The 18,213-nt window shown below is 48.0% G+C and overlaps 1 protein-coding gene across 1 annotated transcript in view; it reads right to left on the reverse strand.

The window, feature by feature from the left end:
* The window catches only part of LOC115910801 (voltage-dependent N-type calcium channel subunit alpha-1B-like), a 328,893-nt gene that overhangs the window by 163,971 nt on the left and 146,709 nt on the right, over positions 1-18,213 (reverse strand). The window contains 1 exon segment of the mRNA XM_030961242.1: positions 7,616-7,719. Coding sequence (XP_030817102.1) covers positions 7,616-7,719 — 104 coding nt within the window.

An 18,213-nucleotide genomic window follows, 5' to 3' on the forward strand; every position in this document is an offset into this window, starting at 1 on the left:
AATAAGCACTGGATCTATCAATCCTGCACAGGGAGAGCTGCTCCTGCTCCCTCCTCATTGCTCTAAAGAGGGGAAATCTCAGCTCTCCTCCAGCAGCTGATAAGGGATGGGAGTATCTGGAGAGAATGATCTCTGAGCACACAGTCAGGCTTCAGAGTCTCTTTAATCACTGCAACAAGAGCTTCAAAGGCAGGCCAGAGATGGGAAATATTCTGTATTTCTGGGGAGAGAAGGGAACAGCACAGAGGTGAAGCCTTCAATCCATCTTCCTCCCTCCTTTCCTTTGTCTGTCCATTCAGCTTGTGCCAATTTGATTTTGATTCCCCCAAATCTGATTTGAAAACTGCAAGTGCCACAGCTGGGCAAACCTGGCTGGAAGGAGGCACTGACAAAAGGAGAAAAAGGAGTTCAAAAGCCCCATTTATCTCCTCGCCTCAGCCTGCTGCAATTGCAGGATGAACCTCCGGTTCTGTTCAAGTTTCCACTCCCAGGACAAAGCAGAGGCCCCATGAAATTCAAATTTAGGTCTCTTCTATATCATTTTTGTATTCCAGGCTTTGATTTCCATTGTGGCTCAAGAGAAGGGCAAATAAAGGAAGTGCAGCTCTCCTGGACTAACCAAAATCACAGAAGGAGCAAAGGACCCACATTCAGTAGGATCAGTCACTGCTCTCTGTCCCTCCAGCAAGAAACCAGGAAAGAAAAATTTCTCCCTCATTTCATGTTTGCAATGATGGCTTTGTTAAAAAGGGTGATGAGCAAAGAAAAAGGGAAAAAAGAATTCTGCTTTTTTCTTCTCTTTCCCCTCCCTTTTAAGCACAGCCTTGGAACAGACTAAAAGCAAGGAGGAAGCCAGAATCTCATCTCTTTCCATGATGCAGCTCTTCTGCTGCAAATAATTAACACCAGGCAAAGTCAGATCACAGCAGGTACCAATGCTCTGGAACAAATGAAGGATTGTCTCTGTAATGAGGGGAAGGAGGACACAAGAACACTTTGCCATTGTGACAAATTAATCAGCACCACTCTCCTCCAGCCTCTGCACGTCTTGCAGGCAGAGGTTTTATGATCTCAGTCTGGCAAAAGTCCTCAGGATGGGAAAACTTGTCATGAAATTCAGCAGAGCAAGCAGCTGGGGTCAGGGAGGTGGGGATGGGGTTCCCAAGGAGCTGCTCCAACACCACAAAAACCTCAGAGGCCCCGGGACACCAGAGACACAGAGATCCCCCAGGGAGCCTGGAGCACAGCACGCGGAGGGTGTATTGTGGGATCAAGCACCCAGGCTCCAGACTGCTCAGAAAAGGGTGAGAAGAAGAATTAAACCCCTTTTTCCCTGTCCCTTTTTCCCTGCCCATTGTCCCCTTGAGGTGCCACCCCTGCCAGGCTCTCACTTGCACAGAGCTGCTGCACCAATTCCAAACATCTCCCCAGGGTCCCTGTGATCCCCTAGGATTTCAGCTTTTATATTTTCCATTTATTGTAACCCTGCAGTTCTTTAGTGTGTAACTCCAAACTCCACACTCAGTGTGAGCTGCTGCTTTCCCATTTTGGGCAGACACAACAATTCCTCTCCAGGCCTGGCAATCATGGACACCTCACTGCCTCAGGCCCCAGAGATGGGAACAAAAGTGAGTTTGGGGGGAGCAAACTTGGGGTGAATGACTTCATTAGCTGAAGCTGTAATTGGCAGATTAACCCCCAATATGCAAATGGACCAAAATTATAAAAGTGTGAAACCCATGACCCATCATCCATTTTGGGTGTAGGCCCTGGAGGGGTTTGTCTGCCCTAAATCTACCTGAAGGCCCTTCAATAAATATAACTGCTTTTTATTCCCTTTATTTTGTCTGGCCTCTGGTTTAAGTAGCCTGAAAAAGGCATTACCTGCCTGTGACGGTGGTCACAAGGGTTTTTGGGATGAAGGAAGAGACGTAGATCTGACTCCATGATCAGAAGGCTTGATTTATTATTTTATGATATATACATCTATTTAAACTATACTAAAAAGAAAAGGAAAGGAGAGTTTCCAGAACCTGCTAGCTACCTAATCTAAGAACAGAAAAGTAAAGTATGATAATAAACCTTGCTCTCTCGGACACAGTCCGAGAGAGCTCTCAGTTCTGGATTGGCCATTATTTCTAAACATCCAATCTGGGCCAATCCAGACAGACCTGTTGCATTCCCCAGCAGCAGATAATCTATTGTTTATGTCTTGTTGCTGAACTTCTCAGTTTCAGCAGGAAAAATCCTGAGAGAGGATTTTTCATAAAAGAAATGTCTGTGACACCTGCCCCAGGTGATCCCACAAAACAGAGGTGTGGCACACCCAGGACTGAGCAGTTCTGGGGACAGCACAGCCCCAGCCTCACGGAGTGGCTCCAGTTCGGCTCTCACAGCCAGATGAGTAAACCCTGGCAGCAACCATCACTCTGCACTGCCTGGGCTGGAAATACCTCAGGCTTCACCATAAATATTTGAGGACATGACAAGCAGCATTTTTCACACTCCAGAGGCACAGACTCCCAGGATCCCAATGCATCACTCTGGGAGCGTGGCCTCTCTGGCCAGAATTCCGGCTGTCTCGCCACCCTCAGTGCTCCCCCAGCCTGGGTCCGTGCCAAAAAGCACTTAGCCTTGAAATAAGTTCAATCATCTTCCTCCCAGCATCCCAGGATAACGTTTATCCTCTTTGCATTGTGTAATCCAAAGCATCAAAACAGCTCAGCAATGTATTGTGTGGCATCATGCAGCTCATTAGCAGGCAAAATTAATACCCGAGCTGTAGGAAACCCCATAATCCCAGCAGGCTGTGGGAAATGCTGGGAGCTGGGAGGGGAACAGCAGCAAGAGGAGAAAAACAGCATTGAAGGGGCTGCTGAGGGAGGGAACACTGGGAAAACAAAGTGGGAATGGGATGGGACGGTATGGGATGGGAAAGGGTTGGTATGGGGTTGGGGATGGAGTTGGGGATTGAGTTGGGGATTGAGTTGGGGATGGGATGGGGATGAGGTTGGAGTTAGGTTGGGGTTGAGGATGGGGTTGGTGTTGGGGTATGTCAGGGCAGTGGATCCTTGGCCAGGCAACAATTGACATAGTTTTAATGTATTTCAGAATGCTATTAATAATCTTTTTTAAGAAACCCATACTTTTATACCCTTGTTTTTACAGGAGGACTTTAATTGGTCCTTTACTTAAAACACCACCACCACTGGCTAATTAAGAAACCAACCTTTAGTGAACAAATCTCCATAACACATTCCACATGTGCACAACAACAGGTGCAGCAGGTTAAGATAAGAATTGTTTCTCTTTCTTTTTTCTGATCTTCTCACAGCCTTTCCCAGAAAGGTCTGGGAAAGTTGTGCTGCTCTCTGTGGCCAGAGAGCTGCTGCCACAGGGGTTGGGATGGGGATGGGATGGGGAAGGAGTTGGGGTTGAGGTGCCCAGCCGTTGGGGGCACAGGGCAATAAACCAGAATTAAATCAGAAAAATATTCATTGTGGGATAGCACTTCTCAACTGCATGTGGGGGTTTTTCCCTGCTGGCTGCAAACCATGGGCAGAGCTCAATAAAAAATTCATGGGGATCATCCCAGGGCGTTTTGTGGCCAGAAGGGAAGCTGTGACATCCCAAGCAGCAAATGAGCCTGTGTTTGAGGGATGCAGGAGGGCAGCTGAGGTCAGCACCTCCTGCCATGGTTTGCAGTCAGAACAATCTCGTGGTGCCACCAGAGGCAACCAATCTTTTTTGTTTGTTTGTTTGTTTTTGGTTTTGTTTTTTGTTGTATTCCCCTGTATTGCTACCTAGATCACAAACAAAGACTTTACAAATTATTTAATAAAGTTAACCTTCCACTGCAGTCAGCACAGAAAGATGTTCCAAGGGAAATACATTATGGACACAAATTCCTAAATATTTTCACCATTGCAGTTGTTCCACTCTTAGAAAATGCCACCTCAATTTTTGGAAAGTAAGGTACCCCAGCTTTTGAAACAGGGATAGCATCACCCAAGGGCCTGGAGGGATGGGCCAGCAAAACTTGAAGCAGGTGTCAAATCTTCTAATTTCACCTAGTTTTCAATTATTTACTTTTATAATTTATATTTTCTCCTTTCTTGTGTGTGTGTCTGTGACTGGGGAGACACCCCAGCACAATTCCCAGCACATGGATGGGCAGAACACAGCCATGCTCTGAATTCCAGAATTCCACAGGTCACAAGAAGAAGGAAATGAGCTCCTGGATGTTATTGGTATCAAAACGGAGAGGAATTTCTCCTGCTCCTGCTCTCCTGGCCCTGTGCAGTCCTGAGCTCCCAAATCAGCTGTGACACTCAGCAAAAGCTCTGCAGAAGGAAATAATCTGTATTTTTCTGCTCTATTGGGTTCTGCAGGGCTGCTGAGTTTTCTTGCTTCACAGAAGAATCAAGCACCAGGGAAGGAAAATAGAAAGGGGAGGGGGGTTACAAAGTAAGGAGCAGGGAGGAAAATCCCCCATGAGGGACACAAAACCACTGCTCCAGAGGATGCTGAGTCCTGCTGGAGAGCCCCAGATATTCCATAAAATCCAACCAAACTTCCTGGATTTCAGGAGCTGCTTCGATCACAGTTCCCTTGACCACTGCACCACTCCAGGAAATCTCAATCCCCCTGGAAAACAACACAGAATTCCCTGTATTTCCTGCATTCCTGTGATACAAATTCTGTATTTTCCAGTGCAATGCAGCCTGGCAAGGAGGAGCTGATCCCAGTTGCCCCAGTCAGAGCCCCACCTTTGGCACTGGGGTGAGCAGGTCCAGCCCAGCATCCACCAGGAATCAGCTGGGGCCCAACACTTGGGCTCATTTCTGTATTCTGTCTTTTCCAAACTTCCACAATTCCCATCACTTCCCTGCCTTTGCTGCTGCTACAGAATCATGGAATCCTTCAGGTTGGAAAAGGTCTCTAAAATCAGCAAATCCAACCATCAGCCATGGCCCCAAGTGCCATCTCCACATATTTTTTGAACATTTCCAGGAATGCTGACACCCTGGGTAGCCCATTCCAATGTTCCCCAAGCCTTTCCATGAAAAAAACTGTTCTTACATCCAACCCAAGCCTCCCCTGGCACAACTTGAGGCCATTTCCTCTGATCCTGTCCCGTGATTCCACGGGAAGAAGAATCAGCAGAGAGGGAAGGTTGTTTGCTCTTTATTTCAACACAGGTTTCATCTCTTGTTGCATTTTGGGAGCAGGTGATTCTGGGCATCCCAGTGGGGTCAGTTTTCCAAGATTTCCTCAAACAGGCAGACCCAGGAGCCAAACCCATTCATAACTGGTATCTGTTCAGTGTTGATATGGATTCCCAAATTCCAGAAAAGCAGAAAATTCCATCAAGATTTATGGCAAAACTCTGCACAATTTAGAAGGAAGCTCAATAATTTGTTGTCATTTTTTATTTAGGCAAGGTTGGACAGGGCTTGGAGCAGGAGCAGGAGCTGATGCTGTCCCTGGGAAATGATGGCTTCGTGTCCTTGACTGAAGCTCTATCCTATGGAAGTCAACTTCTCCATGGCTTTCTCCATGCAGAAACCCAGGCAAACAATAACTCCAAATTAAATTTCTTTTTTTTTCCCCTTTTTTTTCCATGGTGCTGTCTGGCCTTTTGGCTGCAGAGCACATTGACAACAGTCTCTGCTTTCTGAGGGGCTTTCCTTTTTTTTCATGTCATCTATCACTCCTCCATTTGGATATAGCATCATGGGATGGTCTGGGTTGAAAACGACTTTAAAGCTCATCCCATCCCACCCCTGCCATGGCAGGGACACCTTCACTGTCCCAGGCTGCTCCCAGCCCTGTCCAGCCTGGCCTTGGGCACTGCCAAGGGGCAGCCACAGCTGCTCTGGGCCTCCCCACCCTCACTGGGAAGGATTTTTATACATTTTATACCTTTTTCCTTCCCTGCTCAGCAGCTCCAAGCCCACCAGGAGCCCTGTGCTCCACACCTGTGCTGTGATGTTTATTTCCTCAGCCTCTCCCCAGGAATTATTCCAGGCAAGGACGTCAAACCACTCTGTGAAACAGAAATTAAAGGCTCCCTTCTGTGAGGAAGATTTTCTGTTCCTCACCACTAACAAAGGGAATCCTGCACAGAGCTGTGTTTTTATGAGGAGATACACATTTATATAATATTCATATTTTGCCCCAAGCAACAAGAGGCTTTCAGGAGAGTCAGACAGAGGTCTCCAGCTCCTGCTCACCAAACCCCTTTGATTCCAGCACAAAGGAACAGCAGCCTGCAGGATTTTGAGTTGGTTTAAATCCCACTGTGGAACGAGGGAGATGAGGCACCTAATGAACCACACTCAGCCCTGCTGGGGTAATCCCTGAAAATCAGCCATCAGACAAAGCCTCTGATACACCAGGATGGCCTGTAAATGGATTTGATAAATTATAAATGGCTTTGGTCAGTTATGGATCAGTTACAAATGGATTTGACCAGTTATTGATCAGTTTATAAATGGATTTGATCAGTTATCAATCAGTTATAAATGGATTTGATCAGTTATTGATCATGGTTATTATTCCTGCACTGAAGGGTGTGACACAGCCTCACCCACAGCCCTCTCCCCTCCTCAAACACCACTGCACTGCTGCCCACAGCCTGTGCTTTGAGCAGGAAAATAATAACTAAATAATACAAATCAGCATTGATATGTTCTTTGGAAAACACTTTCCTTTCTCCAGCCACTCAAAAAAAGAAGAAGAAAGGTGCAGCACTGAAGGGCTTTTACCACACAGCAGCAACAACTCATTTTTTCTTCCCTTGCTGCCAAGAGGCAGGAAAAAAATCCAGATTTTAATACATTTCTATGATCTCCATTGCCTGCATGATCTAAGGAGAAACTCAGTGCAGAATGAGGTGCCAAAGTCTGAGAGCTTTATAGTCCTGGGTGTGTTAATTCCAGGTCGCATCTACCCAGATGCTGGGAATGTTCCAGCTTCAGAGTTGGCACCTTGATTCCTGCAAAGGTCCAAACCCAAACCTCAGCTGCAACAAACACCAAATCCCTGGTGAACTCCTGGGGTTTGAACATCAAGGGATCATCAGCATGTCCCCAAAATCCAGATATTGGCTCAAGCAGGCAGAGATCAAACAAACAAAACAAGTCAACAAAAAAAATCAAACACAAGAAAACAAAAAAAAAACACCAAAAAAATCCCAAACCTGAGATCTTTTAATTGCCTTGAGTTTGAGCTTCCCCTTTCCCCAGGCTGCATCAGTAGCATTATCCACATTTCCATGTCCAACTCCAGCATTTTATTGGCACCTGATGGCAGTTCAAGGCAGCACAGAAGTGTTGGCTGCACTGCCCCAAATCAGTCTAATTCCCCACAAAAGTTTATTTCACTCCTGGGTCTGGATTCAGAATCATCGCAGCTCAGGGTTTTTCACCAGCCTGTCCCCCCACCCTAGGGCTGTACAGAAATATCCCCCTGCAAGGAGAGGACAGGGTGGGATATGTGGGAAGGGGACACAGCAGGATGTGTCACCCATCTCCCTCAGTAATATTCCCCTAAAATCAACACATCTTCCCTTTTAATACCCAGGTGGGGACAGAAATTCAGAGTGCCTTACCCTGATAGGACGCCCAGCACCAAGTTGAGCATGAAGAAAGAGCCAATGATGATGAGAGGGATGAAGTAAAGCCAGTTCCAGGTGTTTCCTGCAGCGTCGTTTGTCTGGAAACAAAAGGGGAAAAGGGAGAGACAAACACAAGAGTTATTTCACCTTGGAGAGAAAAAACCACCCAGAACCTGCAGGGCAGAGGAGATTCCCCTTGGAATTCCACAGGAGTGCCCACCACTGATGTCCTGGTCAGTCCTGCTGTGTTCAGCAGCTAAAATTCCAGCCAATGAACTGATTGTCCCAACATCCACACCATGGGTTTTCCTCAGCTCTAGTGGGGAGATCCCTCTGCTATCTCTGTCAATGACCTGATGAGGGGATGGAGTTCACAGGTGACACCAGGCTGGGTGGGACATGCATGTGCTGGAGGGCAGCAGTCCTGCAGAGGGTCACACCATGGGTTGAGGGTCAGCAAGGGTCCTGTCCTTGGGTCACAGCTCCAGGCTGGGGCTGGAAAGCTGGGAAAGGCCCTGGGGTGCTGTAACAGTGGCTGGACATGAGCACAGGTGTGCCCTGGTAGGCAAGAGGCCAATGGCACCTGGGCTGTCCCACCATGGTGTGTCCAGCAGGACCAGAGCAGTGACCACCCCTGTGCTGGGGCACCTCAAATCCTGTCTCCAGTCCTGGGCTCCTCAAGGAGGACCTTGAGGGGCTGGAGGGTGTCCAGGGAAGGGGCTGGAGCCCCAGGAGAGGCTGAGGGAGCTGGGAAGGGGCTCAGCCTGGAGCAAAGGAGGCTCAGGGGGGCCCTTGTGTCTCTGCACAGCCCCTGACAGGAGGGGACAGCCAGGGGGGTTGGGCTGTGCTCCAGGAACAGGGACAGGAGGAGGGGAGATGGCTCAGGTTGGGCCAGGGGAGGTTTAGATTGGACATTAGGGAAAATTCCTTCATGGAAATGCTGCCCAGCCCTGGCACAGCTACCCAGGGCAGTGGTGGAGTCCCATTCCTGAAGGGATTTAAAAGCCGTGTAGGGGACATGCATCAGTGCTGGGGGAATGATGACCCTAAAGGCCTTTTCCAACCTAAACAATTCCTCAGTCCAGGCTGACCATGCTGCAGGACCAAACCCCATTTTTAGGTGGCCTAACCCTGTGCAGGCTCCCTGCTGCAGCCTCCTCCCTCCCCAGCTCAGCTCTAACTCCCAGCATCTCATTTCCACCTGAACAGAGCCACTCCAGCAGGGAACCACAGCCTTCCCTAAAGCCAGGCTGCAGGTCAGCCCAGAATCTGCTCACACCCAGACAAGGAGTCTGCAAGAAACCCAGGATCTCTGGAATGCTGGAATTCCACATCCGCTCACTCAGCACCTCGGGCTGCTGCCAGCCAAACCCACCCTGAGCAGGCAGCAGTGGCAGATGAGGCAGAGGAGGGGAGGGTGGTGCAGTTTATGACAAAGTTTCTGCATTCATCAGCCACGAGAGAGTTCTCTGGGGAAGTGCTGAACAGGAAAATGCCACATGGCCATTGACAGAATCCCAGTGCTGAGGAAAATGCAAATTCCTCTCTTGTGCGGGAAGAATGCAGCAATCTGAGGATCTGATGTTGGGTGGATAGAAAAGGAGAAGGGGAGCAAAAAAGAAAGTAAAGACCTGAAACACATTCTTCTCACCCTTCTCCCTCCTCCTGCAGAGGGTAAAGAAAAAAACTGGAACCCTGAGGTCACCTCCCTGCCCAAAGGCAGAGCCTACAGAGAAGAGCTCAAACACCACCTGGCAAAAACAGCATTAATTCTGATATTGGTGCTTTAACTCATTATCTTTCTGATGCTTTCTGATCACTCTTCCCAGTCATATTCCCAAGAGTAATTTCACTTGCAGGATTCACAGAAGGAAATGCTTTACATGTGCTTTACCTCAGCCATGCATGTACCTGGTGCCACCTGAAAAGTCTCTGTGTAAGAAGTCACCCGATGAACAGGCAAAACCTACATCACAGCATTTCTGACAGGTGATAACACTGATTGCACTGATACGAGGAAATTCTTGCATTCTCCTTGTCCTTCTGCAGAGGGTAAAGAAAACCAGGAACCCTGAGCTCAGCTCCCTCCCCAAAAAACTGCCCTCAAACACCAACTGGCAAAAACTGTGCTCATTCTAACTGATATTGGTGCCTTTAACTTATTATCTGTGCTGCTTTTGGCCAGTGTTCCCAAGCATATTTCCAAGAATAACTTTGCTTGCAGGACTCAGAAAAGGAAGCACCTTAAATGTGTTTTACCTCAGCTGTGCATGTACCTGGTGCCACCTCAAAAGTCTCTGTACGAGAAGTCACCCAATGAACAGCAACGCCCAAACTGTCAGGGTATTTCTCACAGGTGATAACATTTATAATGTTTATAATATTTATATATTGATGCAGGTAGCCCCCAGCCAGGGAATAATGTGCTCTGAATCCATGATTCAGAAGGCTGAACAATTATTTATTAAGTTAGATTATATTACACTACATACTATACCTACTCTATACTATACTACTAAACTGTACTATACTAAAGAAAAACCCCTGACCCTTTCCACACAGTCACAACACAGCTTTGACCCAATTGGCCAATCAGTCCAAACAACCATCAGCAGAGCCCAATTAACAAACTCTCATCACTAAACAATCTCCATAACACATTCCACATGTGCCAAACAACAGGCGCAGCAAATAGAGATAAGAATTGTTTTCTCTCTCTGAGCTTTCTCACTGCCCTGCTCAGGAAAAATCCTGGGAGAGAGAATTATGTCTCTCTCTGTTCAAAGAGTATGTGAATACCACAATTTGTATATAACATTTATAGCTCTGACACAAGTAAATGCCCCCGAGGTTTGTTAATAGGGTGCATGTCTGCACAAATCCTTCCTCCAGGATCAAACACGAGACCAGCATCTCCCCAGATAGCAAACACCTCTCAGGAATGGCTGTGTCAGTTGATCAATGACTCAGAGGAGATGAATGGGCACTCAGCAACCTCACCACAACTTCCCCCGTGCTCAAGGTGAGGGACAAATGGATCTGAGGAGAAACAGCCCAGAGCAGAAATGCAGGGATGGCTCTGAGCTGCCCAATTAGGGTTTTGAAGGCTTTTGGAATAGCTGATATCCCACCCCAATTCTTCATTGCCTGGTTTGGCTTTCCATTCTTCTCTCTCTTTGCTTTCAGCTCTCTCCTTGCCCTGTTCTGCCCTGCACATCTGCAGATGGGCTCAGAGGGAACAGGGAAACTCATCCTCAGTGCTTCCTTCCCAACATGAGGGAAAAAGGAGCCAGTGATGATGAGAGGGATGAAGTAAAGCCAATTCCAGGTGTTGCCTGTGGCATCATTTGTCTGGAAACAGAGAAAAAAGGAGGAGTGGGGAAGTGTCTGGGGCAATTTTATATTTAGGGTTTTATATTTAGGGGCTGTTCTTCAGCTCTCATCTGGTCAATCAAACATCTCTGGTTGCAGCAAGCAGATCCCATCCAGGGAGGGCTCGAGGGTCCCTTCCAGCTCAGGGCATTCCATGGTTCTGTGAGGCTGGGAATGCTGTCAGCAGCCAAGGGGAGGAGGGAACAGATGGGAGAAGGGAAAAGCACAGAAACATGCAAAGGGAGTGCAGCGGGTTCACTGCTGCCAAATGATCGTTTATCATTTATTTCTCCATTTGAAGCCCAAACTTGGCAGCAGATCCACACTTCCATGCCATGATCAAAGCCCTTAAAAATGAAATGTGTTGAAATACAACCAATTACCCACCCTTCCCTGAGCATCTGCTGGGTTACCCCCTGCTCAGGGCAGGGTAGGGCCTGGCTCTGTTTGCTCTGCCTTGCTCATGAGGATCCAGGACAAACTCCCCTTTGGACACGGTGACAAACACCAGGCCAAAGTGGTGACAAAGTGCTCCTGAGAAGGCAGAGCCTCTTTGGATGTGCAACACCTTTCCCAGTGCTCCCAAGTGTGATAGACGAGTAATGTCATGGTTGACTCTCACAATTAAGAGGCAAATATCCTGTATATATGTTAAAAGAAGTTTTATAGATTTAGTGTTATGTTTTATCACAATTAAAAGGCAAATATCGTGTATATATGTTAGGAAGTATTATAGATTTATATTTATGTTGTTTATCACAATTAAAAGGCAAATATCATGTATATATGTTAAGAGAAGTATTATAGATTTATTACTATTGTTTTATAGATTTATAGTTATGTTTTATCACAATTAAAAGGCAAATATCATGTATATATGTTAGGAGAAGTTTTATAGACTTTATAGGTTTTGTTTTATAGATTTGTAGTTATGTTTTATCACAATTAAAAGGCAAATATCATGTATATATGTTAGGAGAAGTATTATAGATTTATAGTTATGTTTTACCCCCCTTGTGTTGTTATCAGGGGTTGCCTGGGTTTGGGACATTTGGGGGGGGTGTTGGCTCATTACTATGGCAACAGCTGACCTCCAAAAAAGATACCAGGAAGTGATTTCCACCACTGAACAGTCAAGAAGGAGTCAATGGACAGAACTTTGGGAGGGTCTAAAGAGTTAAAAGGTGAAACCTCCATTGTGTGGGTGAGCACATGGTGGGAAAAATCCTCTGCTCCTGGTGCTGTAATATTGTCTCTATTCAGTCTTCTGTTGCATTTTTGATAAGGTTTTAATAAACCTTTTAAATGTTCTGGAAGTGACTCTCATTTCTCACACAAGCAAGCTGGAGCCCAAGCACAGGGTACAGCCCTGGCTCTGCCACAGGGAGAGGCTTTAACCACTCAAAACCTGTTTGCTGCCAGGAAAACCAAACTCCTTCCCCAGGAAAAGCCCCCAGAGTCTCACAGACAGCTCTGTCTGCCCTGAGCTCTTCATCCACAGAGCCACTGAGCTCCAGGCTCGCTCATTAAGCAGGAGGAGCCAAGAGATCAATTTTTATGTTCCAGCTACAACATTTCACTGCTGTAACGTCTGGCAGTCTGTCAGTGCCACTTGTGCCCATGGAGATGTAACAGGAGGGCAAGAGAAAATGAAATAATCAACACAACGTGGAGAATTACAGCCAGAAATTCAGGAGGGGCTCACAGGGGGCTCTCACACTGCTCCTGAGCCTTCTGGTTAAAAACAGCCATGGGGCTCTTCACAAGCACCCCTGAGCAGTGCCCACACCCAGCCCCAGGTGTGCCCTGGGCATAGAAAGATCCACATTCCCTAAATGTGACAGCACAAGGCTCCCACAGCTGCACAGAGGGAAACTGAGGCAGCTCAGGGGCACTTTCAGGGCCACAGTGATCTCACCTCAAACATCTACAGCCCACACAAACTCTGCACCCCTGGAGTGCTCTCCCTAAAATTCTGAGCTCTGCTCAGCCCCCAGCTGCTCCCACCCCTGGCACTTGGAGCAGGGCACACCCAGCAGGCTGAAATACCCAAATACCCCTGATGCCCTGTGCAGGCTGCCCTAGAGCAGAGGCTGGAAGCTAAAGAATAAAACAGGGATTTATTAAAAGCCTCCATGGATCCACCTTGGGCAGCACAAGACCCAGCCAGGGCTGCACCCAAGATGAACCAAAATGGTCCCAAAATGCACAACCAGGCACGAGGTCTCTCCCTTGGATCAGTTCTGCTCCATTTGCATCTTGCAGTTCATTGTCCCATTCCAGCTTTAGCCCATGCAGTCCCATCCTGCTTGTTTTTCTCTCCCCAACCCACAGTGTTTGTGCTCTTGGGCTGAGATTTGGATTATTTGTCCTTGGTGCCCAGCTGGAGCAGGAATTGTTTTGTCTCCCTGCTCTGTGCACAGAGCTCACCATTCCCTAATGTGAAGCTCAGACCCACACACTAAAGTAGCACAGAATGTGAAAAATAGAAAAGCTAAACCTGAGGCATCACCCAATTCCTAAATCCCCAAAGCATCTCTCCAGCCTGATCCAGGTGACTCTGCTCCATTGGCCACCCTGGAGCTGCTGTCCCTGTTGGGTGTCACAGGACAGCCTTTCTCTGTTCTCTCCCTATTGATGCCTTTTTGGGATATCTAAAACCAGAGGCCAGACAAAATTAAGGCAATAAAAAGCAGGAATATTTATTAAAGAGCCTTCAGGTACATTTAGGGCAGGCAAAGCCCCCCAGGGGCTACACCCAAAATGGATGATGGGTCACAGGTTTTCACTTTTATAAGTTTGGTCCATTTGCGTATTGGGGGTTAATCTGCCAATTACAGCTTCAGCTAATGAAGTCATTGACCCCAGGTTTGCTCCCCCCAAACTCACTTTTGTTTCCATCTCTGGGGCCTGAGGCAGTGAGGTGTCCTTGATTGCCAGGCCTGGAGAGGAATTGTTGCGTCTGCCCAAAGTGGGAAAGCAGCAGCTCACACTGAGTGTGGAGTTTGGAGTTACACACTAAAGAACTACAGGGTTATAAATATATAAAAGCTCAAATCCTAAGGGATCACTGTACAGGCTCTGAGCACCCAGGGGCTCTGTCCTTTCTCCCTGCACAGTGCTGGTGTCCCCAGGCAGTGACAGCACAGCCACCCCTCAGGGTGCAGGGATCTGGGGGGAATTTTGGCAGCTGTAGCAGACTCAGAAGCCAAAAGCTGCTGTCCTGAAGGGGATTAAAGCCCTGAGCTGCAGAACAGGGCATTCCCCAGCACAGCACACAGCACTTCCCAGCACCAGGCCTTTGTGAGGTGTCCAAGAGCAGAGCAGGGCCGGGGTTAATCCTCACTCTGTGCCTCAGGCACACAGAGCTGCTCAGGCCCCGCTCCCCCTGTTAACACTGTGTCTGGTTATTAATTCATTCCAAATACCCTTTGAAACAATCAGCTTGAAAGCAGCCAACTGCTGCTTGCACGGTGCTGCGGAGCCCAGAAATGCCCTTTTATCACCTCTCATCTCCTGTCCTGCAGCCCTGGCCATTGCCCTCCTTCCCAGGGCTGCTCCAAGGGACATTTCCTCATCCCTGGAAGTGCCCAAAGCCAGCTTGGATGGGGCTTGGAGCAACCTGGGCTAGTGGGAGGTGTCCCTGCCCATGGTGGAGGTGGAATGAGGTGAGCTTTTCCAGCCCAAGCCAATCTGGGATTCTTATTCTTGTTGCTTCTCTCTGCTCCAGCCCCATCCCATCACCAGGAAATGCCAAAAAGCTTGGTCTGCTCCAGCATCCTTCTCCCAGCCCATCCCCATCCCCTCCCTGCCTCCCCAGGGTCTCTGCCTGCTTTTGGCTCTTGTTCCCCATCCCCAGGGAGCCTCGGGGCTCACCAGATCAGCCCCAGCTCCCACTGCTGGCTCCATCAAAGGGAGCAGGAGCTGCTTTGGGAGGGGAAGGAACATCACATAAAATAACCTTTAATGTGAAAGACAAACAATTAAGAGGCTGCCATGAAAATGTTTCCCGAGTGGGGTCAATAACGGGATTTAATTGGACAGGTATAGCCAAACACCACAGACCATTTGCTTTTACCACGTTTCTAATCAAAATACAGAATAGAGCACACCTAAATTTACTCACTGAATCTAATCAATGGCACAGCCTGACTTATCCAGGGCAATTAAAGGCTAATATTCCCTTAGTTAAGTGTTTTTGCATTGAGAACTCTCAGCTGTCTTGGAGAGATGAACTCTCCTCACCCTCTGTCTGATTTTTCACAACTCTCTTCCTCACCATTTCTGGTAATTAGCAAAGCTATTTACGGGTGATTTATTTCTATCTGCTCCTATTCTTACATTTAAATGAACACAGAAATTACTAAGAATAAAACCAAAACTATTTCAAGCATGTACAAGAGCACCTGGAACCTGCCTTACGATGAAAACAGAAGGAGAAAAAAGCCTTTTTTTTTAAAGGCTTTCATCTTTTAAATCTTCTGCAGCCTTTCTGACTCAGAAACACCACCTAGCCCTGCACTGAGGAGGTCTCTGCTGCAATCCCCACCCTGCCAGGAGGTGAAATGGGGTCACAGCCAGGTGAAAGATGAGCTGCTCCCACATTCTCCAGCAGAGCAGTGAGAGAAATCCCAATTCTCGAGTGCTGACCCGTGGATGCTGAAAACTGGTCAGAGACAAAAGTCAGATAAACTTTCCCAGGCATTGCTCTGTGAAGTTTTGTGAAAGTCCAGAGAAGGAATTAAAACAATTCCTGATCTTGGCAGCTGGTGTTGTTTTCTCCTAAGATGTTTACAAGAGGGTGTTGTGCCTAATTAGCCAATGGTGTGAGGGATATTTATCAAGGACCAGTCAGGTCCACCTGTATCATAACTGTCTAGAAAAAGTGTGTGGTTTTTAATAAAATTGCATTTAGCCTTCTGAGACCTTGGAGCCTCTGTGTCACTTTATTCATCCATCCTCAATACAACAGCGACACGACCCCACATGCTGCTCCATACAGAGCACCAGGATCTGCAGAAAGCCTTTCCCCATCCCATTGAAATGCCATTTGGGCTCGAATCCAGCCCAGTTTCTCTGGATTCTGACTCTCAGATGTTCCAGCCCATTTTTGGGAGCATCTGGTGCTCAGCTCTGCAGGGGCTCAGCAGCCGGGGCTGCTGCCTGCTGACCCTCCAGAGCCAAATTCAGCTGGCACAGGAACATCCCCATGGACACCCCGGGGCTGTGCCACCCATGGGAGGGACATGGCAGAGCCTGGGCTGCTCTGTGGGAAGGATAAAACTGGAATGGGCTTGTCTCAGGTGTAGCTGGGTGTGTGTTCTGTCCCCATCTGTCAGAGGCAGTTATCTGCTGTCCATGGGGCAGTTTTTTCTTTATCTCTCCCACAGCCAATCCTCCCTCCAGGAGATCTCTGCTGTCCATGGCCACTGAGTGTCCCTGCAGGGCTGATCCAATTCCAGCATCCCATGGGGAGATGCTGCGCCCAGGGGAGGAGCCAAGCATTCCTACCTGGATCCAATCTGAGCCTGGAGCAGCACAGCAGCCTTTGCCCACTGCATTGCCAGAGGAGCAGCTTTCTGCTGCCCTGCATTGCCAGAGGGAGCCCAGGCCCATCTGCAGCAGCCCTGGAGCTGCAGAGGAAAACTCCCCCCTTGTGCAGGATCCCTGCTCCAGCAGCAGCACAGCTGGCACTGCAGGAGGGCTGAGCCCCCATGGGATGGGGCTGTGCCACCCCTGACACACAGGGGACAGGGACATGGTCTGACTCTGGCAGTGGTTTGTTTTATACTATTACATTTGTATTTTTCATTTTCCTATTAAAGAACTGTTATTCCCATTCCCATATCTTTACCTGAGAGCCTCTTCATTTCAAAATTATAACAGTTCAGAGGGAGGAGGTTTACAGTTTCCATTTCAGGGGAGGCTCCTGCCTTCCTTAGCAGACACCTGGCTTTTCAAACCCAGACAGGCTTTAATGAAATTAGTGGCTGGTCCAAATGCTGCTCTGAGTACAGCAAGATGGGGTTGGGTTGAGGTTCAGAGCTTCCCCCACCTGGGCTCAGTGGGATCAGGTGGGTCAGAGCAGTGCCACTGTTCAGAGAGGCAAGGAATTAAAGTGGAAGAGCCCCCAGCAAGCTGCAGTGGACTGAGAGCCAAACAGCACTTCTTAGGATTTTAACCTGTTTATGTCTTCTGTGAGGAAAACCCCTCAGCTGGAGGTTTCCATGGCTGGAAGCAGGGTGGACAGGATTTTAGGAGCCTCTAAACTTCATGTGAGGTCCAGACAACAATTTGAGACTGGAGACACAGCCTTGAGCTGCACCAGGGGAAGATTAGGCTTGGAATTAGGAAAAAATTCTTCACTGAATGAGGGATTGAGCCCTGGAATGGAGTCGCTGTCCCTGGAGGTGTTTAAAAAACACTGGATGTGACACTCAGGGCCATGGATTCGTTGTCAAGGGGGTGTTAGGTCATAGGTTGAGATCATCCAGTCCAAGGGTGTTTTCCAACCCAGTTCTGGGGTTCTGTGATCTGATCTCCTCTGAGAGTACATCCTAACTGTGTCTTTGTGGGGGGTTGGATACCAAGTAAGATCCCATGGCAGTGGAAGTGTTTCCTGGGAGCCTTTTGGGATCTGATCTCCTTAGAGCACATCGTAAGTGTGTATTTGTGGGGATTTGGACACCAGGAAACATCCCATAGCAGAGGAAGTGTTTCCTGGGAGCCCTTTGGGATGGGTCAGCAGTTGCAGGAAAAGCCCTCAGAGAGTCCCCAGTGGCCTCTGCCCTCCCCTCACACCACAGCCCTGACAAAGCCTGAGCTCTGTGAGGAGACCCCAAACTCCTGCACATTTACACTCAGATCCACGCTCCGGAGAGGATCCTCTCTCTTTGAGGTCTTTGAGCTACTCCACCCCTCCTTTTCACCTTCACACACACCTAGATCACCTCCCCCTTCAGAATTCTCATTTCCCACCTTTTATTTCCTCTGACAGGACCCAGAAAGTGCCAAAGAAGAGTGAAGGGAGATATAATTCCCTCAAATACACCAATCCAGAGCTGGGCTTTCCTCTGAAAGCATCCAAATGCATAAAATCAAGACAAATACGAGAAGACTTTGGGTAAAATCCTCATAGCTGGCAGCATTTTAATTTTGCACAATAGCAGTAGATGTAGGAACACATTTTAACTGTAGTTGTTGCAAGCAATATTAATGTT

Source organism: Camarhynchus parvulus, chromosome 17 (genome assembly GCF_901933205.1).
Source record: "Camarhynchus parvulus chromosome 17, STF_HiC, whole genome shotgun sequence".
NCBI classification, from domain to species: Eukaryota; Metazoa; Chordata; class Aves; order Passeriformes; family Thraupidae; genus Camarhynchus; species Camarhynchus parvulus.